The 26,681-nt window shown below is 42.3% G+C and overlaps 1 protein-coding gene across 2 annotated transcripts in view; it reads left to right on the top strand.

The window, feature by feature from the left end:
• The window catches only part of MDM1 (Mdm1 nuclear protein), a 95,255-nt gene extending 70,167 nt beyond the window's left edge, over positions 1-25,088 (top strand). The window contains exons 12-14 of one of the 2 annotated variants that reach the window (XM_069764641.1): positions 11,616-11,853; positions 16,441-16,500; positions 21,378-25,088. In XM_069764641.1, coding sequence (XP_069620742.1) covers positions 11,616-11,853; positions 16,441-16,500; positions 21,378-21,487 — 408 coding nt within the window. In that variant the 3' untranslated portion in view covers positions 21,488-25,088. The remainder of the gene's footprint in view (positions 1-11,615; positions 11,854-16,440; positions 16,501-21,377) is intronic. The other variant, XM_069764642.1, reaches the window with a different exon arrangement.
• The last annotated feature ends 1,593 nt before the right edge of the window (positions 25,089-26,681 follow it).

Genomic DNA, 26,681 nt, shown 5'->3' on the forward strand with positions numbered 1-26,681 from the left:
GGTTCCAGGGGTACATGGGCAGCAGTGTATGGTCAGTGGAAGTCTAGTGGAAGGAGTGACGGCAGACAGTCTTCGAAGGCCTAACATAACAAAATTGGGCTGACTGTAGGCACTTTTAAATTGGTTCCAGGGTAACACGGCCAGCAGTGGCCTGGTCAGTGTAGTAGTTGTAGAAAGAAGGGACCGCAGACAGGCTTCGAAGGCCTAACATAACAAAAATGTCAAAACAATGGTATTGTCAGTGGCAGGCATTGAAGGATGTCAGCGCCTAGACTACACATTGGTGAAGCTGTGAGAGATAATTTTGCTAGTGGTAGAGCACTGTTTGAGCTGGGGGGGGGAACTGTCTTGTGGCCGGCGGTACAGGCACAGGGCCCCTCATATTACAACGGTGTGTCTGACGTTGGGTGCGCACCACCACCGCCAGAGACACTTTATTGTACTATGAGGGACCCAGTGGCAGTGCCGTCGACCAAAAGCGGCCACACCCACCTCTTCAGACAAACAGCACTCTCAAGGGTCCAAGCGCAAAGTGGCGATAGCACGGCCCCGTGTGGGGAGTTTGGCCATTTCGTGAGGTGGAAACATGTCGTATGCTGGACAATCAGGTGAAGAAAATTACGAGATTGGAAAAGTCATTCAGAATAGTCCACAGGCAAGACCTTTTCATAGGAAAGCTAGGTGTCAGCCGGGCAGGGTGGGGCAAAAGATTTTGAAATCCAGTTGTGGTTCATTTTAATGAAGGTTAGATCATCTACATTTTGGGTAGCCAGACGAGTCCTTTTTTCTGTTAGTATTGAACCTGCAGCACTGAATACTCTTTCTGATAGGACACTAGCTGCCGGGCAAGCAAGCTCCTGCAATGCATATTCTGCCAATTCTGGCCAGGTGTCTAATTTGGATGCCCAGTAATCAAATGGGAATGACGGTTGAGGGAGAACGTCGATAAGGGATGAAAAATAGTTTGTAACCATACTGGACAAATGTTGTCTCCTGTCACTTTGAATTGATGCTGCAGTACCTGTCCTGTCTGCGGTCATAGAAAAATCACTCCACAACCTGGTCAGAAAACCCCTCTGGCCAACGCCACTTCTGATTTCTGCCCCTCTAACACCTCTGGTCTGCTGGCCCCTGGAGCTCGTGTGAGAACGATCACGGGCGCTGTGTGCAGGGAATGCCAGAAGCAAACGGTCAACAAGAGTTGATTGTTTTGTTGCTAATATTAGTTCCAAGTTCTCATGTGGCATAATATTTTGCAATTTGCCTTTATAGCGAGGATCAAGGAGGCAGGCCAACCAGTAATCGTCATCGTTCATCATTTTTGTAATGCGTGTGTCCCTTTTGAGGATACGCAAGGCATAATCCGCCATGTGGGCCAAAGTTCCCGTTGTCAAATCTGCGGTTGTGCTTGGTTGAGGGGCAGTTGCAGGCAAATCTACGTCACTTGTGTCCCTCAAAAAACCAGAACCCGGCCTTGCCACGCCACCAATTTCCCGTGCCCCCGGGAAAGCTTCCTCATTAAAAATATACTCATCCCCATCATCCTCCTCATCCTCCACCTCCTCTTCGCCCGGTACCTCGTCATGTACACTGCCCTGACCAGACAATCGCTGACTGTCATCAAGGCTTTCCTCTTCCTCTGGTGCAGACGCCTGATCCTTTATGTGCGTCAAACTTTGCATCAGCAGACGCATTAGGGGGATGCTCATGCTTATTATGGCGTTGTCTGCACTAACCAGCCGTGTGCATTCCTCAAAACACTGAAGGACTTGACACATGTCTTGAATCTTCGACCACTGCACACCTGACAACTCCATGTCTGCCATCCTACTGCCTGCCCGTGTATGTGTATCCTCCCACAAAAACATAACAGCCCGCCTCTGTTCGCACAGTCTCTGAAGCATGTGCAGTGTTGAGTTCCACCTTGTTGCAACGTCTATGATTAGGCGATGCTGGGGAAGGTTCAAAGAACGCTGATAGGTCTGCATACGGCTGGAGTGTACAGGCGAACGGCGGATATGTGCGCAAAGTCCACGCACTTTGAGGAGCAGGTCGGATAACCCCGGATAACTTTTCAGGAAGCACTGCACCACCAGGTTTAAGGTGTGAGCCAGGCAAGGAATGTGTTTCAGTTGGGAAAGGGAGATGGCAGCCATGAAATTCCTTCCGTTATCACTCACTACCTTGCCTGCCTCAAGATCTACAGTGCCCAGCCACGACTGCGTTTCTTGCTGCAAGAACTCGGACAGAACTTCCGCGGTGTGTCTATTGTCGCCCAAACACTTCATAGCCAATACAGCCTGCTGACGTATGCCAGTAGCTGCCCCATAATGGGAGACCTGGTGTGCAACAGTGGCAGGTGCGGATGGAGTGTTTGTGCGACTGCGGTCTGTGGACGAGCTCTTGCTTCTGCAGGAGGACGAGGAGGAGGAGGAGGAGGAGGGGGTGCGAACGGCTACAGACAACTGTTTACTAGACCGTGGGCTAGGCAGAACTGTCCCAAACTTGCTGTCCCCTGTGGACCCTGAATCCACCACATTTACCCAGTGTGCCGTGATGGACACGTAACGTCCCTGGCCATGCCTACTGGTCCATGCATCTGTTGTCAGGTGCACCTTTGTGCTCACAGATTGCCTGAGTGCATGGACGATGCGCTCTTTAACATGCTGGTGGAGGGCTGGGATGGCTTTTCTGGAAAAAAAGTGTCGACTGGGTAGCTCGTAGCGTGGTACAGCGTAGTCCATCAGGTCTTTGAAAGCTTCGCTTTCAACTAACCGGTAGGGCATCATCTCTAACGAGATTAGTCTAGCTATGTGGGCGTTCAAACCCTGTGTACGCGGATGCGAGGCTAAGTATTTCCTTTTTCTAACCATAGTCTCATGTAGGGTGAGCTGGACTGGAGAGCTGGAGATCGTGGAACTAGCGGGGGTGCCGGTGGACATGGCAGACTGAGAGACGGTGGGAGATGGTATTGTTGCCGCCGGTGCCCTAGATGCAGTGTTTCCTACTACGAAACTGGTGATTCCCTGACCCTGACTGCTTTGGCCTGGCAAAGATACCTGCACAGATACAGCAGGTGGTGCGCTAAATGGTGGTCCTACACTGCCGGAAGGGATGTTGCGTTGATGACTAGCTTCATTGGCCGAGGGTGCAACAACCTTAAGGGACGTTTGGTAGTTAGTCCAAGCTTTCAAATGCATGGTGGTTAAATGTCTATGCATGCAACTAGTATTGAGACTTTTCAGATTCTGACCTCTGCTTAAGGAAGTAGAACATTTTTGACAGATGACTTTGCGCTGATCAATTGGATGTTGTTTAAAAAAATGCCAGACTGCACTCTTTCTAGCATCGGATACCTTTTCAGGCATTGCAGACTGAGCTTTAACCGGATGGCCACGCTGTCCTCCACCAGGTTTTGGCTTTGCCACGCGTTTTGGGCAAGATACGGGCCCGGCAGATGGAACCTGTGGCGATGTTGATGCCTGCTGCGGCCCCTCCTCCTCCTCTGCTTCAGAACTGCTGCCGCCTGCACCCTGTTCCCCCAATGGCTGCCAATCGGGGTCAAGAACTGGGTCATCTAATAACTCTTCTTGTACCTCCTGCGCAACTTCGTCTGTGTCACCGTGTCGTTCGGTGGTATAGCGTTCGTGATGGGGCAACATAGTCTCATCAGGGTCTGATTCTTGATCAGCACCCTGCGAGGGCAATGTTGTGGTCTGAGTCAAAGGACCAGCATAGTAGTCTGGCTGTGGCTGTGCGTCAGTGCACTCCATGTCAGATTCAATTTGTAATGGGCATGGACTGTTAACTGCTTCACTTTCTAAGCCAGGGACGGTATGTGTAAAGAGCTCCATGGAGTAACCCGTTGTGTCGCCTGCTGCATTCTTCTCTGTTGTTGTTTTTGCTGAAGAGGACAAGGAAGTGACTTGTCCCTGACCGTGAACATCCACTAACGACGCGCTGCTTTTACTTTTACCAGTTTCACGAGAGGAGGCAAAAGAGCTAGAGGCTGAGTCAGCAAGATAAGCCAAAACTTGCTCTTGCTGCTCCGGCTTTAAAAGCGGTTTTCCTAATCCCAGAAAAGGGAGCGTTCGAGGCCTTGTGTAGTCGGACGACGAACCTGGCTCCACAGCTCCAGACTTAGGTGCAATATTTTTTTCCCCACGACCACCTGATGCTCCACCACTACCACTACCCTCATTACCAGCTGACAATGAACGCCCCCGGCCACGACCTCTTCCACTAGACTTCCTCATTGTTTTAAAAACGTAACCAAACTAACGTTATTTGTTGCAGTCACACAACTTACACGGTGAGCTATAACTTCAGTATGATTTAGCTACCCCTTTACAGGTTGGTGAGACCACAGCGAAAATCAGGCCCAATGTTACACACTCTTTTTTTGGTGGCTGCAAATTAGATGCCCCACACGCAGGACTGTCACTGAAGCACAAATGTTAATATTAATGTCACACTATTATTTTTTTTTTATTTTTATTTTTTTCAGGAACACTTTAGAAACCCCCCCCCAAAAAAAAAATAGATTTTTGCAGGGAGAATTTAGAAAACAAATGTAACAAACTATATGCTTTCTATGGGCCACTGAGTGAGAGATGACGCACACAGGAATCAGGAGTGGCACACAAGCCCAGAGGCCAATATTTTTCTACCAATGATTGATGGAGTTATTTTCTCTGGTAGATTTTGGAACCCAAATCAAGGAAAAAAAATATAGGCTTTCTATGGACCACAATTGGGGAGAGAGAGAGAGAGAGAGAGAGAGAGAGAGATGGCACACCCAGGAGTCAAGACTGGCACACAAGCAGAAAGGCCAATATTAATCTCCCATTTTTTTGGGGGGTTTGTTTTTTTTTTTTTTTTTTCAGGGAGACTTTAGAAAAAAAATAATAAAAAAAATATGATTTTATCAGGAAGAATTTAGAAACCAAATAAAATAAAATGATTTTTTCAGGGAGAATTTATAAAACAAATAAAAACAAAAATAGGCGTTCTATGGCCCACTGACTGAGAGATGACGCACACAGGAGTCAGGAGTGGCACACAAGCCCAGAGGCCAATATTTTTCTACCAATGATTGATGTAGTTATTTTCTCTGGTAGATTTTGGAACCCAAATCAAGGAAAAAAAATATAGGCTTTCTATGGACCACAATTGGAGAGAGAGAGAGAGAGAGAGAGAGAGAGAGATGGCACACCCAGGAGTCAAGACTGGCACACAAGCAGAAAGGCCAATATTAATCTCCCACTGTTTTTTTTGTTTGTTTTTTTTTTTTTTTTTTCAGGGAGACTTTAGAAAAAAAAATAATAAAAAAAATATGATTTTATCAGGAAGAATTTAGAAACCAAATAAAATAAAATGATTTTTTCAGGGAGAATTTATAAAACAAATAAAAACAAAAATAGGCGTTCTATGGCCCACTGACTGAGAGATGACGCACCCAGGAGTCAAGACTGGCACACAAGCAGAAAGGCCAATATTAATCTCCCACTGTTTTTTTTTTTTTTTTTTTTTTTTTCAGGGAGACTTTAGAAAAAAAAATAATAAAAAAAATATGATTTTATCAGGAAGAATTTAGAAACCAAATAAAATAAAATGATTTTTTCAGGGAGAATTTAGAAAACAAATAAAACCAAAAATAGGCGTTCTATGGCCCACTGACTGAGAGAGAGAGAGAGATGGAACGCTTAGTACTGGCACACAAGCCCAAAGGGCAATATTATTCTCCCTTTTTTTTTCAGGGAGAATTTCTAAAACCCAAAAAAAAAAAAAAATAGGCTTTCTATGGCCCACTATTTGTGAGAGAGATGGGACGCTCAGGACTGGCACAGATGGCACGCTCAGGACTGGCACAGAAGCCCAGAGGCCAATATTAATCTCCCTTTTTTTCTGGGAGAATTTATAAAACCAAAAAAATATTTAAATAGGCTTTCTATGGCCCACTATTTGTGAGAGAGATGGCACGCTCAGGACTGGCACAGATGGCACGCTCACAACTGGCACACAAGCCCAGAGGCCAATATTAATCTCCCTTTTTTCAGGGAAAATTTATAAAACCAAAAAAAAAATTAAATAGGCTTTCTATGGCCCACTATTTGTGAGAGAGATGGCACGCTCAGGACTGGCACAGATGGCACGCTCACAACTGGCACACAAGCCCAGAGGCCAATATTAATCTCCCTTTTTTCAGGGAAAATTTATAAAACAAAAAAAAAAATTAAATAGGCTTTCTATGGCCCACTATTTGTGAGAGAGATGGCACGCTCAGGACTGGCACAGATGGCACGCTCACAACTGGCACACAACCCCAGAGGCCAATATTAATCTCCCTTTTTTTCAGGGAGAATTTATAAAACCAAAAAAAAAAATTAAATAGGCTTTCTATGGCCCACTATTTGTGATAGAGATGGCACGCTCAGGGCTGGCACAGATGGCACGCTCACAACTGGCACACAAGCCCAGAGGCCAATATTAATCTCCCTTTTTTCAGGGAAAATTTATAAAACCAAAAAAAAAATTAAATAGGCTTTCTATGGCCCACTATTTGTGAGAGAGATGGCACGCTCAGGACTGGCACAGATGGCACGCTCACAACTGGCACACAAGCCCAGAGGCCAATATTAATCTCCCTTTTTTTCAGGGAGAATTTATAAAACCAAAAAAAAAATTAAATAGGCTTTCTATGGCCCACTATTTGTGAGAGAGATGGCACGCTCAGGGCTGGCACAGATGGCACGCTCAGGACTGGCACACAAGCCCAGAGGCCAATATTAATCTCCCTTTTTTTCAGGGAGAATTTATAAAACCCAAAAAAAAATAAAATAGGCTTTCTATGGCCCACTATTTGTGAGAGAGATGGCACACTCATGACTGGCACACAAGCCCAAAGGCCAATATTAATCTCCCACTGTATTTTTATCAGGGAGAATTTATACACCCCACAAAAAAAAATACAGAAAAATGAAAAGGCTTTCTATGGCCCACTATGTGAGAGAGATGGCACACACAGGGATGGCACTCTAGCAGAAATGCCAAATTGCCAATCTTAATCTCCCACCAAAAAAAAAAAAAAAAAAAAAACAGGGAATGTCCTACAATTACTATCTCCCTGCCTGCAATAATCTCAGCCAGGTATGGCAGGCAGCTACTATCTCCCTGCCTGCAGTAATCTCAGCCAGGTATGGCAGGCAGCAATAAGGAGTGGACTGATGCACAAATGAAATAAAAAGTGTGGACAAACAAAAAAGATAGCTGTGCAGAAAGGAAGGAACAAGAGGATTTGTGCTTTGAAAAAAGCAGTTGGTTTGCACAGCGGCGTACACACAGCAATGCAGCTATCAGGGAGCCTTCTAGGGCAGCCCAATGAGCTACAGCGCTGAGGGGAAAAAAAAAAAAAAAAACTTCCACTGTCCCTGCACACCGAGGGTGGTGTTGGACAGTGCAAATCGCTGCAGCACAAGCGGTTTTGTGGTTAATGGACCCTGCCTAACGCTATCCCTGCTTCTGACAAAGCGGCAGCAACCTCTCCCTAAGCTCAGATCAGCAGCAGTAAGATGGCGGTCGGCGGGAACGCCTCTTTATAGCCCCTGTGACGTCGCAGACAGCAAGCCAATCACTGCAATGCCCTTCTCTAAGATGGTGGGGACCAGGACCTATGTCATCACGCTGCCCACACTCTGCGTTTACCTTCATTGGCTGAGAAATGGCGCTTTTCGCGTCATTGAAACGCGACTTTGGCGCGAAAGTCGCGTACCGCATGGCCGACCCCGCACAGGGGTCGGATCGGGTTTCATGAAACCCCGACTTAGCCAAAAGTCGGCGACTTTTGAAAATGTTCGACCCGTTTCGCTCAACCCTAGTGGTGATGGAAATATATTAAATATGTATCACGCATTGAATAATTTTAATGCGCACAAAGAGTGACTTGGAGTTTATGAGTCATTTTTCCTGGTATTGCAGAGTAGTCTTTCACTTATATATTTAATATTATCCTGATATATTCCAATTGTTTCTTGCAACTTGAGGTGTATGAAAGTCCAAAAATGAACAGAAAAAAAACAGAATTAAAGGCTTTATTATTTGTGCTTTTTATTGTGATCTACAGCAATTTTAGGCACCTAATTAAGATGAGAAAAATATCTGTAAAAAAAACATGTATTATCTAATATATGGTATCATATTTCTTTATGTAAGCAATTTAATACCCTTTTATATAAAATCTATGAAACAAAGCTTTGGGAAATTGCAAGGTTGCTTGTTTTTACAAGCACTTTGCAGTTTTAACCATTTCAGAACTTGAGACAACCCCTTTAACCAAAAAGAGTATAACATTATTTTGACTTTGTTAGGCTGGTTTCAGACTTGTGTTCCTGTGTGCTGCGGATTGCAGCGTACTTCCTCCGTGAAGCTCCGCCCAGGCTCCGCCTACTGCCAGCTGCATCCAGCGTTTCCCTGCGTACCTATCTTTAACATTGGGTACACAGGGACATGTGTTGTTTGTGTCCCAATGCGGCAATTTGAGGTGTGCGTCGCCCGCACGGAAACGCTCACCAATTAAAGTCTATAGGTGCATGGAAAACAACAGACTGCACTCGAATTTTGTTCTCCATCTTCTTACAATGTGCTCCTGTTCTCTCATCCAGAATTCCCATGATTATTGTTTGTTGAGGCTTTCACAAAGTTGAATTTTAGCATGAATCCCACAACTCAACTCACTTGCGTTTTTCATTGCCGTTTTGTATGCGTTTTTGCCACATATGTTTTTGATGCATTTTTCACACATGCGTTTTTGTCTCTCTTCAGTGTGTTAGATTAGATGTGCAAAGATGTAGATGTATAATTAGTATTATGTGTGTGTAATTTACTGTACATATATTAACATAATAAATAAATTTCAAAAATGATGTGGGCTTGTATTTTTAGGCTGGGAAGGGCACAATGACGAGGGACATTCCCAGCCTGATAATATAAGCCCTCAGCTGTATGCTTCACCTAGAGTGGTTATAAAATAATAAAGGGTATGAGGACAGCGTCGGGACCCCTGCACGAGCCCCCTTCCTCCTCTCGGCAGGGACGCCAGCGTGTTCACTTACCTTCTCGCGCTGCTCCAGTCCCCGCAGCGAATGCTTCTTTCCTGGACCTGCAAACGGCCCACAGGTCTCCTGGGAATGTGCTTAGGGCACTCTCTCCCTGTTTGTTAAAGGGTAATGCACATGCTTCTGAAAATATCCCCAGCCAACGGCTGGGTGACATCAGGAATTTAAGGCACTCTCCCCTATAGGGAGGTGTTTTTAAATATTTTTTAATCTGATTTGTGTGTGATGCATCAGCACTAAATAGTTTTAAATTGGTGAAGTGAGAAAAATATATGGGATAAAATAAATGAATAAAAATTTTCATGTGCATATGTATTCACACCTTTTGTTATGAAGCCCCCCAAAATTTCTGGCACAAGCAATTACCTTGATAAGTCACATACTTGGTGAAAGGAAGTCCACCTGTGTACAATCTAAGTGTCACACGGTGTGTCAGTATATACACATCTTTTCTGAAAGGCCGCAGGGGCTGCAACACCACTAAGAAAGAGACACTACTAGCCAAACAACACCATGAAGACCAAGGAGATCTCCAAACAGGTCAGGGATGGGTTAAAAAAAAAATAACTCCATCTCTGATGATCCCCCGGAGCACCATCAAATCCATTATCATTGAATGAAAAGAACATGGTTACCACTTCAAATCTGCCAAGAGATTACTGCCCACCAAAACTCTGAGTTCGGGCAAGGAGGACATTAATCAGAGAGGCAGTACAGAGACCAAAGGTAACCATGAAGGCGCTGCAGAGTTCCCAAGCAGAGACTGGAGTATCTGTGCATACAACCACAATAAGCCACACACTCCATAGAAGTGGCTTTTATGGAAGAGTGGGCAGAAAATGCCTTTACTTGCACACAAAAATTGTAAGGCTCATTTTGAGTTTGCCAAAAGACATGTGAGAGACTCCCAAAATGTATTAAGGAAGGTGCGGTGGTCAGATGACACCAAAATTGATTTTTTTGGCCACAAAGATAAACTTTATGTCTGGCACCAAACCAACACAGCTCATCATCCCAAGAACACCATCCCCACAGTAAAACATGGAAGCAGCATCCTCTTGTGGGGATGTCTTTCTGCAACAGGGACAGAGAAGATAATCCTAGTCTAGGTGAATTTGGGTGCTACGAAATATTGGGATATTCATGAGCAAAACCTGTTTCAGTCTGTCAGTGATTTGAAACGGGGATTGAGGGTCACCTTCCAACAAGACAATAACCCAAAGCTTACTGCTAAAGAAACACTCGAGTGGTTTAAGGTGAAACGTGTAAATGTTTTTGGAGTGGCCTAGCCAAAGCCCAGATTTTAATCCAATTGAGAATCTAGGGTCAGACTTGAAGATTGCTGCTCATCAGAGGAAACCATCTAACTTGCAGGAGCTGGAGCAGTTTTGCCTTGCTGAATGGGCAAAAATCCCAGTAGCCAGATGTGTAAAGCTCATAGAAACTAATCCAGAGTGACTTGCAGCTATAATTGCCACAAAAGGAGGCTCTATAAAGTACTGACTTTAGGGGTTTGAATAGTTATGCACACTGACGTTTTCAGTTATTTTGTCCTATGTGCTGTTGGATTCTCAATAAAAAATAAAACCAAATGTTCACAGTTGTAGGCATGTTCTTTACATGAACTGATGCAAACTCTGAAAAAACAATGAAATTCCAGGTTGTGAAGTAGCAAAACATGAAAAATGCCAAGGAAGGTTGAATACTTTTGCAAGCCCCTGTATGTACAAATGCATAAAATGCTCTGCTGCAATGGCCGGGTATTGCAACTCTGTTCTCAGAGCAGCTCACATTCATGTTACTGTCTGCCTCTGGCTGCAGCAGGACCTGCAAACAGCTGATTCTGGATCCCCGACAACCAGATAATGATGCCCTAATCTCCCAATGGGTCATGAATATCAAAGTACTCAAACAAGCTCCAGAGCTTCATCGCTGACGTCACTGGAACAGCATTGACACCACAGGCTGTTTTTTATTTTACATGGGAGAATATAGTAATTAAGAAGGGGTTGTCCGAGTTGTTAACAACTCCTTTAAATCCTTTAAAATAAAATGGGTATACAACGTCTTCTATATTGATAACCCTTTCTTAAGCTGGGCTTAAACCATGTTTGCTTGTCCATGGTCATTTAGATGCCCACTTAGACAGGCAGAGGACACTTCATGTGCTCACAGTATGATCAGATAGATTGTTCCGTGAGCATAGGCTGCCATTGGTCTCGGCAGCAATGAGAGATTTGCTCATTTGTCTGGTGATGGGCCGCCTGTTTACACTGCACGATAATTGGGAACAATAATTGTGCTCTATAGATGCACCTTAAAAATAGGTTATCAATATCAGATCTGTGTACAGCTGACTGCATCTTATCAGGTTTAGCTATTTGTGACCGCACTAAATCATGCACAGTATATACTTACCGTACTTAGATATGAAAATACACTTTAAAATGTGCAGGAATATGTGTTATTAATTACTAACTTCATTATTTATCTATGTTTCAGAATGAGGAAGACCAGCCTGTAAAATCTCCCCCTGTTGCTGGTCTGATGACTGTTGATCCATTGCCATTAAGAGAGGATCCATGGCCAACTCCACAGATTTGTAGTATAACTTCTCCAGCAGCTATATCATATCCATCCAGCAAGCCAGTAGAGAAACCTTTTGTGCCATCATCTTGGCAATGGAGTCCATCATGTCGAATACATGGAACATTGCGAGATCCTGAGTTTCAGCATAATGGTAGGATCATCCATCACAAAGCTTTTCACACTTTTTCCTAAAGCTGCTTAGAAAGCCAGCAAGCTTTCTGTCACTAATTACTCTTTGGAATTTAGTTAAATTGGAATCAAATACAATGCTAACATATTTTCATCCTTTCAAACTTGATCTGTAACAAGATTTTAGAGTGCTAACTGCATAGTTATTAAGTAGACCTCTTACACCTGATAAGGCTGGTGTCCATTTTTTTGAATGGCTGAATAATCCTTTAGGATAGAAAACTCATTCTCCACGTACATTGCCCGATTGACAGCTCCTCAGTATCCCTCATGCTGCTGAGATCTCACTCTGCTCCGCACAAGCTGTCAGTCAGGCTGGATGGGCAGAGACCAAGTGCACTTGCTCTCATGATCTATTTTCATTCTATAGCTAAACTCAGATTATACAGCTATTGTGACATGGATATGTAAAGTAAATGTGCCAGTCTCATGTCTAACTGATCTGTTTAATAATGTATGCAGTCTATATTGTAAAATCTGCCACCTGGTCTGCTGTGAAATAGTACATTAGAAAATTATTTGAAGGGACTGCAAAGCGCACACACACATGGACAGATTTGGTCACACGTCACCCCATCTACTATTCTCCCCTGAAAAAAAATGGCCGGCATACCTGGAGCCCATTCCCGACATATGACATACTGGTACATCATATACAAATGATTGTCACAATTTTCAGATGTACGGTATATATTTTTAAAATAACTTGAAGAACCAAGTATCATTTCCCTTACACTTCACAAATACTTGCTACTTTGTGTTGGTGTATCCCATAAAATACCAGGAAAATACATTTATGTCTTTGAATGCTACGTGAATAAATGTGGAAAAGTTCACAACGCATAAATACTTTTTTAAGGCACAATATATGTGGGATCGCTATCTCTATAAAGGTCTAATTTATCAAAATATAAAAATAATTAGCCCAATACTAAAACTGCATAATGAGAAAAAAATACAAAATGCCAAATTTCTGGATTTTCTGTTGCCAAATCACTCACAAAAATGCAACAAAAAACAAACAAAACATAACGTCTACCTCCAAATGGTATCAATAAACATGATGGCTCAGGCTCCAAAAAAAACCATGCTATCACATAGCTCCATCAATCAAAAATTAAAAACGTTGCACGTCTCGGAAAATGTTGACACAAGCAAATATATATTTTTTTTCACGAATTTTGCACTTTTTTTTCACCACTTAAATAAAAAGAAATTCTGCATCTCTGCTATCACTGTAATTGTACTGATCTGGAGAATTATTTTATCTTCTTTTTTACCATACAGTCATGGCCAAAAGTATTGACACCCCTGCAATTCTGTCAGATAATACTAATTTTCTTCCTGAAAATGATTGCAAACACAAGTTGTTTGGTATTATTATCTTCATTTAATTTATCTTAAATGAAAAAACACAAAAAGAATTGTCCTAAAGCCAAATTGGATATAATTCCACACCAAACATAAAAAAGGGGGTGGACAAAAGTATTGGCACTGTTCGAAAAATCATGTGATGCTTCTCTAATTTGTGTAATTAACAGCACCTGTAACTTACCTGTGGCACCTAACAGGTGTTGGCAATAACTAAATCACACTTGCAGCCAGTTGACATGGATTAAAGTTGGCTCAACCTCTGTCCTGTGTCCTTGTGTGAACCACATTGAGCATGGAGAAAAGAAAGAAGACCAAAGAACTGTCTGAGGACTTGAGAAACCAAATTGTGAGGAAGCATGAGCAATCTCAAGGCTATAAGTCCATCTCCAAAGACCTGAATGTTCCTGTGTCTACCATGCGCAGTGTCATCAAGAAGTTGAAAGAACATGGCACTGTGGCTAACTTTCCTAGATGTAGACGGAAAAGAAAAATTTGCAAGAGATTTCAACGCAAGATTGTGCGGATGTTAGATAAAGAACCTCGACTAACATCTAAACAAGTTCAAGCTGCCCTGCAGTCCGAGGGTACAACAGTGTCAAACCGTACTATCCGTCGGTGTCTGAATGAAAAGGGACTGTATGGTAGGAGACCCAGGAAGACCCCACTTCTTACCTCGAGACATAAAAAAGCCAGGCTGGAGGTTGCAAAACTTACCTGAAAAAGCCTAAAACGTTTTGGAAGAATGTTCTCTGGTCAGATGAGACAAAAGTAGAGCTTTTTGAGCAAAGGCATCAACATAGAGTTTACAGGAGAAAAAAAGAGGCATTCAAAGAAAAGAACATGGTCCCTACAGTCAAGCATGGTGGAGGTTCCCTGATGTTTTGGGGTTGCTTTGCTGCCTCTGGCACTGGACTGCTTGACCGTGTGCATGGCATTATGAAGTCTGAAGACTACCAACAAATTTTGCAGCATAATGTAGGGCCCAGTGTGAGAAAGCTGGGTCTCCCTCAGAGGTCATGGGTTTTCCAGCAGGACAATGACCCAAAACACACTTCAAAAAGCACTAGAAAATGGTTTGAGAGAAAGCACTGGAGACTTCGAAGGTGGCCAGCAATGAGTCCAGACCTGAATCCCATAGAACACCTAAAGGTTGTGCAACCAAGTATTAGGCTGAGGGTGCCAATACTTTTGTCTGGCCCATTTTTGGAGTTTTGTGTGAAATGATCAATGGTTTGCTTTTTGCTTCATTCTCTTTTGTGTTTTTTCATTTAAGACAAATTAAATGACGATAATAATACCAAAGAATTTGTGATTGCAATCGTTTTCAGGAAAAAACTGAGTATTATCTGACAGAATTGCAGGGGTGTCAATACTTTTGGCGATGACTGTATAATGAATGATGTAAAAACAAAACCCAAGAAATACCATTTCAGAATTGCACTTTTTTCACAATTTCTCCACACTTGGAAAATTTTTGCCCACCTTTCCATATATCACATGATAAATCGGATATGATAAATGAATACATGAACTCCATTATTGTCAGTTATGGAGTCTGTGAGGAAGGTAGTAATTACAGGAGGAGAAACCGTAAGAATTATATATTAGTAAGTGCCACAAAATCATTTAACATAAAGATAAACATGGACAACCCCTGTAAATTGAAATTAAAGTTTTATTTAATGTTAGCTGTGAGATAGCGCTCACTGAATGTGTTGGGAAAAAGTCACTTGGCAGCGGGATTAAGGCACACAGGAATGATTTTCCACTTAAACAGTCCATGCAGTTTATTTAGACACAGCATAAACTGCATAAAGTACAGTCCATTTCATTACATCAATGAAACATGTTATGACCACCGGTCTGTTCCAAAAGCAGCCACTCCTGTCTGCCTTTCTTACAACCCCCTTGTCCGAGGTTACCTTCCAGGAGCTCTCCTTCACACGCTGACTTCTTGTTAAGGTACCGTCACACATAGCGACGCTGCAGCGATACCGACAACGATCCGGATCGCTGCAGCGTCGCTGTTTGGTCGCTGGAGAGCTGTCACACAGACAGCTCTCCAGCGACCAACGATCCCGAGGTCCCCGGTAACCAGGGTAAACATCGGGTAACTAAGCGCAGGGCCGCGCTTAGTAACCCGATGTTTACCCTGGTTACCATCCTAAAAAGTAAAAAAACAAACGCTACATACTTACCTACCGCTGTCTGTCCTCGGCGCTCTGCTTCTCTGGTCTGGCTGTGAGCGCCGGGCAGCCAGAAAGCAGAGCGATGACGTCACCGCTCTGCTTTCCGGCTGACCGACGCTCACAGCCAGAGCAGGAGGAGAGCAGAGCACAGCGCTGGAGGACAGACGGCTGTAGGTAAGTATGTAGTGTTTGTTTTTTTACTTTTAGGATGGTAACCAGGGTAAACATCGGGTTACTAAGCGCGGCCCTGCGCTTAGTTACCCGATGTTTACCCTGGTTACCAGCGAAGACATCGCTGAATCGGTGTCACACACGCCGATTCAGCGATGTCTACGGGGAGTCCAGCGACGAAATAAAGTTCTGGACTTTCTTCCCCGACCAGCGATCTCCCAGCAGGGGCCTGATCGCTGCTGCCTGTCACACTGGACGATATCGCTAGCGAGGACGCTGCAACGTCACGGATCGCTAGCGATATCGTCTAGTGTGACAGTACCTTTAGTCTTGACTTCCAGGAAAGATGCATTACTGGGATCACTGACCCGTACTGTGACTTGCTCGACAATCTCCAATCTGTCAGTTCCAGACCCTCAGAAGGATGGTAGCTTTCCCCAGTTCAGGTAGCCATCACAGACTCTGCAGGCACATGTCCTCCTCCACGTGCTTCCAGGAAAACCTGTCCTCTTCAAGGTTCTTCCAACACAGAGACCATGTGACCAAACAACAGTCTCATTATATCCCATGAGGCACACCCATTGATGGGAGGTGGGTGGTTAGCCAGACCCACCCAACTCTCCGGCTAACCTGCAAGCTAGCACCCATAGACTAAACAAGGCTCGTGGAACTACAGGTCCCAGAGAAACATTCCAGGTTTACAGCGCAGAGGACCTTTGCCTCTGCGACACATACCGGCCATTCACAATAACGCCGGTCTCTGTCTCACATAGTGTTGTTTTTAAAGTAAAGTTTTACTTCTTTTTTCTTTTCAGGAAACTTTAACACTTCCGGCTACTACAATCCAGCATTTAATGAGAATACTAGCATTGAAGGTATGGTGTGTGATAAATCATGTACTTAGGCTGCATTCACACATCTTTGTGAGATGTCCAATTGCTGTCTTTTTTTTTTTTTTAATCAGACCCATTGAGTTAAATGGATCTGTTCAGACATGCATCAAAATAACGAATCTGAGAATGAGATTCGTGAAGCTCGGAGCAGGTTTTATTGTGGTTCAATTTTGAGGCTATGAACAGGACATAGTCAATGGGTCATTATGCTGTCCGATAAAAACTCAGGCAGCACCCCGTCACTTCACACATGAATGTGAATGTTTTCTTTTAGATTAACAGTAAAAATAAATTGTAAGATGTTGAAGAGTACATTTGGTGATTCTCCCTGCCGTGTGTCCAAATCCTAGTTTTCAGGTGTTGGCGAGAGACTTGGCCTGATCATGGTTGTTTTATCAGAGTCCTCATAGTCGGATGCAACCCAACATCAGTCTCTCTGTCATCTAATGCCGACACTGTCCAAATTCTGTGCGGCGACATGGCTGGCAGCATCACTGGAGGTACCCTATTAAAAAAAAAGTTTATCAAGTATGGCAATTATACTATAAAATTATGCTTTTTGTGCTCCTAGCCATAGCAACAACATATACACTACATTTAGCACGTTGTTTACTGAATAGTATGGAATTAACTGCAGAATATAAATCTAATTAAAATAAAGCTTAACGTTTATGTAACCCAAATTCTGCCAGAAAAAACACAACTCATTTTAAAAACAAAACAAATACAGATGTGGCTACAATGCCTTAAAAATGATTAAAAAAACGTATTATGGTTGGGACTAGTTTAGACGCCCGTATTAACCATCTAAGTGCTATCTAACAAAATATTGGATCACAACCAGATCAATGTTAGTGTATGGGCCTGTGCGCATGTCAGATTTTGTACTCGGACGGACTCTGAATCGCTGCATGCCCGAATTTGATCCAACATTCAGATTGCACTCGGTTGTGCAAGTCAATGGAAACCACCGGGCAGCACTCGGAAGACATATGAGTTCACTGACAGAATGGACAAGATGGAGAAATTTTGTCGATATTCTCCTTATCCGAGAGAATCAAACCACACTATGATCACACTCTGATCAAACTCTGATCAGAGTGTGATTAGCATGATTGATACAATTTTTCTCGGATTACAAAAATACTCTCGTCTGCACCTAGCCTAAGTATGTGGAAAATTCTGGTTCTGAAATGGTCTGTCAACATTGAAGGCGTACAAACAAATCAATATATTTTATAAACTTAGGATAAAAATGCTGTAAAAAGCAATCCAGAAATTGTAAGTAAAAGTTATCATTAAAAGCTACAGCTTAGCACGCAAAAAAATAAAAAAAGCAGTTCAATTAAAAAGGTGAAAAAAGAATTTATGGGCTTAGAAAAAGGTAATATAAACCCCTAATAAAACAAATAAAGAATGTAGGTTTGATATTTCCATGAACATATTAAACTGTAGAATTATGCCTGAATCTTCTATTTATTTTATAATGAGCACCATAAACTGGAAACCCAATTTACCGTATATACTCGAGTATAAGCCAACCCTAGTATAAGCCGAGACCCCTAATTTTGCCACAAAAAACTGGGAAAACTTAATGACTCGAGTATAAGCCTAGGGTGGAAAATGCAGCAGCTACTGGTAAATGTCAAAAATAAACATAGATACCAATAAAAGTAAAATTAATTGAGACATCAGTAGGTTAAGTGTTTTTGAATATCCATATTGAATCAGGTGCCCCATTAAATGCTCCATATTAAAATATGCCCCATATAATCCTGCATAAAGGGTAATAAGGGCCCCATAAGATGCTCCATAGACACATTTGCCCAATATAATGCTGCACAAACGTTATGGCCCCATAAGATGCTCCATACAGACACTTGCCCCATTATAATGCTGCACAAACGTTATGGCCCCATAAGATGCTCCATACAGTCACTTGCCCCTTATAGTACTGCACAAACGTTATGGCCCCATTAGATGCTCCATACAGTCACTTGCCCCATTATAGTGCTGCACAATCGTTACGGCCCTATAAGATGCTCCATACAGTCACTTGCCCCCTTATAGTGCTGCACAAGCGTTATGGCCCCATAAGATGCTCCATACAGTCACTTGCCTCCTTATAATGCTGCACAATCGTTATGGCCCCATAAGATGCTCCATACAGTCACTTGCCCCATTATAGTGCTGCACAATCGTTATGGCCCCATAAGATGCCCACACAGTCACTTGCCCCCTTATAGTGCTGCACAAGTGTTATGGCCCCATAAGATGCTCCATACAGTCACTTGCCCCCTTATAATGCTGCACAATTGTTATGGCCCCATAAGATGCTTGATATAGTCACTTGCTCCATTATAGTGCTGCACAATCGTTATGGCCCCATAAGATGCTCCATACAGTCACTTGCCCCTTATAGTGCTGCACAAGCGTTATGGCCCCATAAGATGCTCCATACAGTCACTTGCCCCTTATAGTGCTGCACAATCGTTATGGCCCCATAAGATGATCCATACAGTCACTTGCCCCATTATAGTGCTGCACAAGTGTTATGGCCCCATAAGATGCTCTGTACAGTCACTTGCCCCTTATAGTGCTGCACAATCGTTATGGCCCCATAAGATGCTCCATACAGTCACTTGCCCCTTATAGTGCTGCACAATCGTTATGGCCCCATAAGATGCTCCATACAGTCACTTGCCCCTTATAGTGCTGCACAAGCGTTATGGCCCCATAAGATGCTCCATACAGTCACTTGCCCCTTATAGTGCTGCACAAGCGTTATGGCCCCATAAGATGATCCATACAGTCACTTGCCCCATATGCTGTGAATGCGATAAAAAAAAAAAATCACATACTCACCTCTCCGTCGCTCAGGGACCCCGGCACTTTCACCTGCTCCTCGTTCGGGTGCAGCTCAGTCTAGCACTGACGTTCAGCAGAGGGCGCGCACTGACCACGTCATGCGCCCTCTGACCTGAGCGTCACTGCCAGAGGACGCTGATGATGGAGCCGCACCGGAACGAGGAGAGGTAAATATCGCGCAGCGCTGCGCTCCCCCTCCCCGTATACTTACCTGCTCCAGGTGCGGTGCAGTCCCTGCTTCTCCCGGTGCTGCATATTCTTCCTGTGCTGAGCGGTCACCGTTACCGCTCATTACAGTAATGAATATGCGGCTCCACCTCTATGGGAGGTGGAGCCGCATACTCATTACTGTAATGAGCGGTACCAAGTGACCGCTCAGTACAGGAATAATATGCAGCGCTGGAAGAAGCAGGGACCGCGCCAGGAGTAGGTAAGTATAATTAGATAGCCCCTGCTCCCCCTCCCCTGCCGACTCCCGGGTATGACTCGAGTATAAGCCGAGAGGGGGACTTTCAGCCCCCAAAAATGGGCTGAAAATCTCGGCTTATACTCGAGTATATACGGTAATCTTTTCCCATTTTCCCATCCTTTCCCATTTTTCAGTACATCATATGGCAAAATGATTGATATGATTCAAAATTACAACTCTTTCAGCAAAATAAACACACAACGATGTTGACTGAAAAAGAAATAAGTTATGCACAGGAGGAAGAAAAAATTAACTTTTAAAAATTTAAATTTGCTGTCTCCTTTAGGGGTTAAACTCTTTCTCTTTGTATACATGTTGAGTATTGCAGTTTGCAGAATGGATTTTTCTGTCTTATTCACAATGTGATAGTCAACTCTACTTAAAGTCATGACCGAAAGTGTTTGTACCCTTGAAATTGTTTCAGAAAATGAAATATTCTCCCACAAAATTATTACAATTACATGTTTTGTTATATACATATTTATTTCCTTTGTGTGTATTGGATCAACACAAAAAACTGAGAAAAAAGGTAAATTGGACAGAATTTCACACAAAGTCCCCAAAATGGAAAGAAATAACTTTTGGCACCTTCAACTTAATATTTGGTTGCACATAAATAACTTGGAATAAATAACTGCATTGAATCGCTTCCCATAACCATCAACAATCTTCTTACACCTTTCAACTGGAATTTTGGACCATTCTTCATTTGCAAACTGCTCTCGGTCTCTCATATTTGAAGGGTACCCTCTCCCAGCACCAATTTTAAGATCTCTCCACAGGTGTTCAATGGAATTTAGATCCAAATTAATTGCTGGCCACCTTAGAACTCTCCGTCACTTTGTTTCCATCCATTTCTAGGTGCTTCTTGGAAGTATGTTTGGGGTCATTGTCCTGCTGGAAGACCCATGACCTAGGATGCAAACCCAGGTTTCTGACACTGGGCACTGCATTGCTACGCAAAATCCTTTGATAATCTTCAGATTTCATGATGCCTTGCACACAGTCAAGGCACCCAGTGCCAGAGGCAGCAGAATAACCCCAAAACATCTTTGAACCCCCACCATATTTGACTGTAGGTGCTGTGTTATTTTCTTTGTAGGGCACAGTCAGTTTTCAGTAAACAGTAGAATGATATACTTCACCAACAGCTCTATCTTGGTCTCATCTATCTACAAAACGCTTTCCCAGAATGATTTTGGCTTATTCACGTCTATTTTGGCAAACTGCAGTCTAGCTTTTTTTATGTCTCTGTGTCAACAGTGGGGTCCTCCTGGGTGTCCTGTCATAGCATTTAATTTAATTCAAATGTCGACGGATAGTTCACGCCAACCCTGATGCACCCTCAGCCGGCAAAACAGCTTGAATTTATTTGGAACTTGATTGGAGCATGCTTGAAACAAAATTGTTTACTTACAATTTTGGAAAGGTGCCAACGATTTTGTCTTGGTCATTTTGGGGATTTTGTGTGAAAATGCCCTTTTTTTTACTAGGCTCTGACAGCAAATTTTTTGTTTCACAGATGACCGACTTTCACAAATCTCTGCGAGGTCAGCTGCCTCAAGTTCTCTGGCATCTGAAGTCTTAGAGCGTGCACAGAAAAGAAAGGAGGACTTCTGGGGAAAGAAGTGACAGCAAGTCAGCCGCTGAATGTTGTATACATTTTTTTGAACAGCAGTCGTGACAGATCTGAAAGAAGTGTGCTAATGTCTGTATTTTTATATTTAAATATTGATTTTTACTAGTGTTGATCGAATAGCTTCGGATAATATTTAGAATTGAGAGTCCTCAGTGGTTGATAATGGCTAACTGAAAAGATGGCAACAAATTGCAAGCTTTTGACACTATTCAGGTCTCTTCATCAGGCATAGACTCATACAAAATCTGAAAAATCACTTATTTACACAGAACAGGGCACAGAAATAATGCAATAGATAAAACAAGTGACGTGAAGCAGAACTACCATTATGGGAGAGGGATAAAAAGTTGTGGCCATAAATATTGGAACAGTTTATATATGAGGAGTGTGAAAGTTTTATTGTCCTCTGATTGGGGTCTGGTTCTGTGGTGTGATACCCCCACAAGGTCTGAGGAGCAAATTCCTTAATTGATGTGAAAATACATAAATCCATGTGACACATTCACTCCTGCCCTGAGTGTATCAAAGGTTGTCATGAGTTTATACTCCCAGACCCTTCTGTCTCTCGGAGATTTGAAGTTACCTTTTAATACAAGTAATTTCATGTCCATGGTGCTGTGATCAGGGATACAAAAATGTTTGGCCACAGATCTATTCTTTTTTCTCTTATTGTATGGCGATGAGAATTTATCCTTGTTCTAAGCTTTTGCCCTGTCTCCCCTACATGCAGACCCTCAGTTGGACATTTAGTGCAAATAATTAATTACACCACATTACATGTGATGCAGCTGAAAGTACCTGGGATCTTGTGGTCATTATAAATGGACAGGTTTTAAATTTTTTTCTGGTTGCAAGGAAAGGTTCCTGTAGCTGTTGAAGAGGACAGGGAGCTTCGGACAGTGATGCTTCTTAGATTTGGGGGCTGCCTAAAGCACAGTAGTGGGGGGTCCGGAAATATGGTTTGTAATTGGGCATCTTTTTGTAGTAAAGGTTGTAATTTCCGTGCAGCTCCCCTTAGCACTTCCAGATTTGGATTGTAGGTGACTACTAGAGGCACCCAGTTATTTTCTTCTTTAGTGTCGTAATGTATGAAGTGATTCCTTGATATTCTGATGGCTCTTGTAATCTGGTTTTCAATTGTTCTTGGATGGTAGCCCTGATTCAAAAAGGTCTTTCTGAGGCGACCAAGGTGTTTGTCTCTATCTATGGGGTTCTAACATATACGATTGTATCTGAAGGCTTGGCTGTAGATAATAGAGTTTTTTTTATGTGTTTTGGATGGAAACTGTCCTATTTAAGGTATGGTGGACGGTCGATTGGCTTCTGGTACAGGGATGGATGTCTCTATTCTATTGTTCTGCAGCTTAATGATGGTGTCCAAAAAGTTAGTTTCAGTACAGGACTAGTTGAGTGTTAAGTTGATGGTGGGATGAAATTGATTAAACTGTTCATGGAACGTCTTTAGCTGTGGCTCAGACTCCGTCCAGATGATTAAAATATCAATGCAACGATAGTAGGCCAGAGGCCTGATGGAACATGAGGACAAAAATTCCATGAAAAGATTTGCATACTGTGGAGCCATTTTCCCTCCCATTGCTGTACCAGTCTTATGTATATCTTGTCATCAAATTCAAAGTAATTGTGGGTGAAGATGAATTTTGTAAGTGTCACCACAGAATCAGCATCAGGCATTTAATCCATCCTGGTGTGGGATATTGGAGTACAGAGATTCCACATCCATGGTGGCCAGGATGGTTCCTTCTGGTAGAGGACCTATTGCTGATAGTTTGTTCAATAGGTCAGTTGTGTCCTGAATGTAGCTGGGTGTATCCTTTACCAGGGGTTTAAGAATACCCTCTACCCATCCAGATACCTGCTCAGTAAGGGTGCCCACACATGAAATAATTGGTCTTCCTGGATTTCCTGATTTGTGGATTTTGGAAAGCATATAGAATGGCCCTATTCTTGGACTCTCTGGTATCAGGTCATCAGCTCTTATGCGTTTGTCAGGCAGACAAGATACCAACTTGTTTAGTTCCTTGTAATAGTCCTGTGTTGGATCCGACGTCAATTTTTTGTAATAGCGTGTGTCCATAAGTTGTCTGTTTGCTTCCTTCATGTAGTCTGTCATATTTATCATGATACTGAACATGAGAGCCTGTTTTTTGGGCTCTCCATGCATGTGTTGTGCCTGTCACACAGCAGCGACACATGCAGCTGCGGTGCCGAACAGCTGTGAGCACTCCAGGTATCTGGGTTCTCGATGCAGCTATTTAGGAAGCACTTTAGCTATTCGAATAAGGAGTTATCCGAAGCTATTCTATCAACACTAATTTTTACTCCAATATATATTTTTACATTTCTATCTGTAAACATACATCAATTCTCCTGGTATTAAATGTTATTAAAAGTTTTTAAAGTTTTTTGTACATGAAATTTTAAATAACCATTATGTCAAGATAGGTATAAAGCATAGCCATCTCCAGGATTTTTCAGGCTGAAAGGATTTAATAAGCTAAAACATGCATACATTGCATTACTTAAAAAAAAATTAAAGTTCTGTAAATTAGCCTGTGATACAAATGTCAAAACTGAATTGACAAAAATATGAACAGAGCAGTCTGTTGAACTTTTTTTTTTTGTTACATGTGTGGCTGTGCATGTACTCTTGGGTAATGCTGACTACAGGGGTCAAAATATTCTATCGACATTGAGATTTGCGATGCCATTTTAAAACATTTACTGAATCTAGACTACTGGTTGGTTTAGATTCTGCTGTATACCTGTGCACCTGAAATGCTGTTCCTTGACTAATTTCCGGCAATGAGCTTTTTGGTGAGTTTTTTATTTTGCCGATTTTCTGCATCATTTCTTTACCCCTTAAGTAAGATGGGTTACTTGCATTCTTTCAAAAATACACAGCATCAAAAACTCATTGTGAGGACATGTTTTCATGCTGGGACGATGTATTACAATGATATGTATTTAAGTACTAAAAATGGAAGTACTATATGGGTGTGAATTGCTAATGAAAAAGCATTTTTAGGGGATATAAATTTATTGTTGAACAACTTATTTTTTATATGTCTGATAAATGTTTTATATTTTTTATATAATTTTTCTAATATATAATTTTACATGGTGTTTGTCGTTTTGTGGAGTGAGTTTTGACCTTACATGTTCATTGTGGGGAGAAAAAAACATCCCCTAAGACTTGACGGTTACATTGATCTACCAATTTACTGGATGTATTACCTGTAAATATCCACTCATACCTAGAATACACGACTGCTCATTTTCTTGTGAAAACCATAGCTGCCCACAAACCTTAATGAAACCAATAAAAAAAATCTTATTTAAATGAATGTTTTATTTATTTTTAACTATGACCACAAACTAATGATTGTTTCTGCTGAATAGACATTTTTCATAAATACAAGAACAGAAGCTCTTCATATTGTGGCTTTCTGTTGTGGTTTTTATTTATTTGAAAAGTCTAATGAGATTTTTGTATTTTTGTGTGGGTTTCAAAATTCTTGATTGTTTTATTGTTCATAAATATTTGTGTTAATTAAAATTAAACTGTTCATAATATTCTTGTATGATATTTCATGAACCGTCAAGGCTGTAGACCTTTGGGAGGAATTTCTTTTAACTTGGATTTGGTCATAATTTAGCTTAAGAGGAACCTGAGTAAGTGCAATATGTATCAGATACTGGATGTATGATTTTAGCCATGTGTGTTTGTCCAAGAGACCAGTCCCCATCGGCTTCTCCACGCCCAATGCCAATGACTGACTGGTCTCTTCCTATACACGCATGTTGGGAGCGGGAGAGGAGAAGCCGCAGGGGATCAGCCTTTTCGACTAGACACCAGTCCCTGGTTGGCTTTTAAAGTACGTTTCTCTCTAAAATCCCGCAGCATTTGAGTACAACTTACATGGCTAAGATCATATAACAAATGTCTGATACATGCTGACCGTGGATCGGAAAGCATGTATCATCTGTCAGCTTCCCTTTAAGATATTCAGAAGAGTATAAATGTTTTGGACTACAGCTCCCTCATGGATTTCACCGGGAACAACATTCTCCACCTGGTTCTGTTTTGTGATACAAAGAAGCTGCAGAATTGTTATTATTATTATTATTATTCATTTTTATAGCGCCATTTATTCCATTTATTCAATTGTAACAAAGTAATCTTTTTTTTTAAATTGAGTTATTTTATGGAGACCTATTGCAGATTTTGCAAAAATAGCACATAAAAACAAAAGATAAGCACTACTAGCTCAGCAAATAAATGTACATAAAAATCGGATATAAATGATTATACAAATCGTTTATTGTTTATCAATTATTGGCCTGTCTACAAAGCCTTCCAGTTTTTTTTTTACAAATGAGAAAAACGCTCATTCTTCGGGTAAAATAATTTGGTTTAAAAAGCTGGTTTAAAAATCACTGACAATCGTTCTGAGCACATAAATGTATGTTCAGGCTGTCTGAACAGGCTATTAAATTACTGTCAATTGGCTTGAATGTAGCCAAATGAAAAATATTAAATGGCTTTTATTGGGCTGTGTAAATGAAGCCTAAGTATGCTTTCACATTCAAATCTCATTAATTCCGGTTTGTTGATGATTCGAACTTATGCCCCAACAGGGCCACCAACCATGTACATTCGAAACGGTACTCATCTCTAGTATTAACCCCTTCCCGACATGCGCTGTATATTTACTGCTCTGCGGAAGCTGCATTCTCCCAAAGAGAAATATATATACGGTGCCGCAATCGCATGGGCTCACGCTGAGCGCCGCCACGATCGGGTGCAGGTGTCAGCTCTGTGTGAGAGCTGACACACTGCAGCTATGCCCATGATCGGTGCTGGCACCAATTGCGGACCTGTAACCCCTTTGATGCCACGGTCAATAGTGACAGTGATATCAAGGAGTATCGCAGAGGGAGTGAGCTCCCTCTATGTTCCCATCGACACAATGCAATGCGATTGCGTTGTGCCGATGATCTCCATGGTGACCCCGGGCCACAAGATGGTCAAGGGGTCCTTGAGGATCCTTCAAGGAAGGTGGCCTGTGAGCATCTGCTAAGAGCAAGAGCTGACGCCTCCTTCCCTGCCTGTCAGACGCTGCTCTGATGCCCTTCATTGCAGAAGCATTGTAGAGTATCAGATCA

The sequence above is a fragment of the Ranitomeya imitator genome, chromosome 4, assembly GCF_032444005.1.
Source record: "Ranitomeya imitator isolate aRanImi1 chromosome 4, aRanImi1.pri, whole genome shotgun sequence".
In the NCBI taxonomy this organism is placed as follows: Eukaryota; Metazoa; Chordata; class Amphibia; order Anura; family Dendrobatidae; genus Ranitomeya; species Ranitomeya imitator.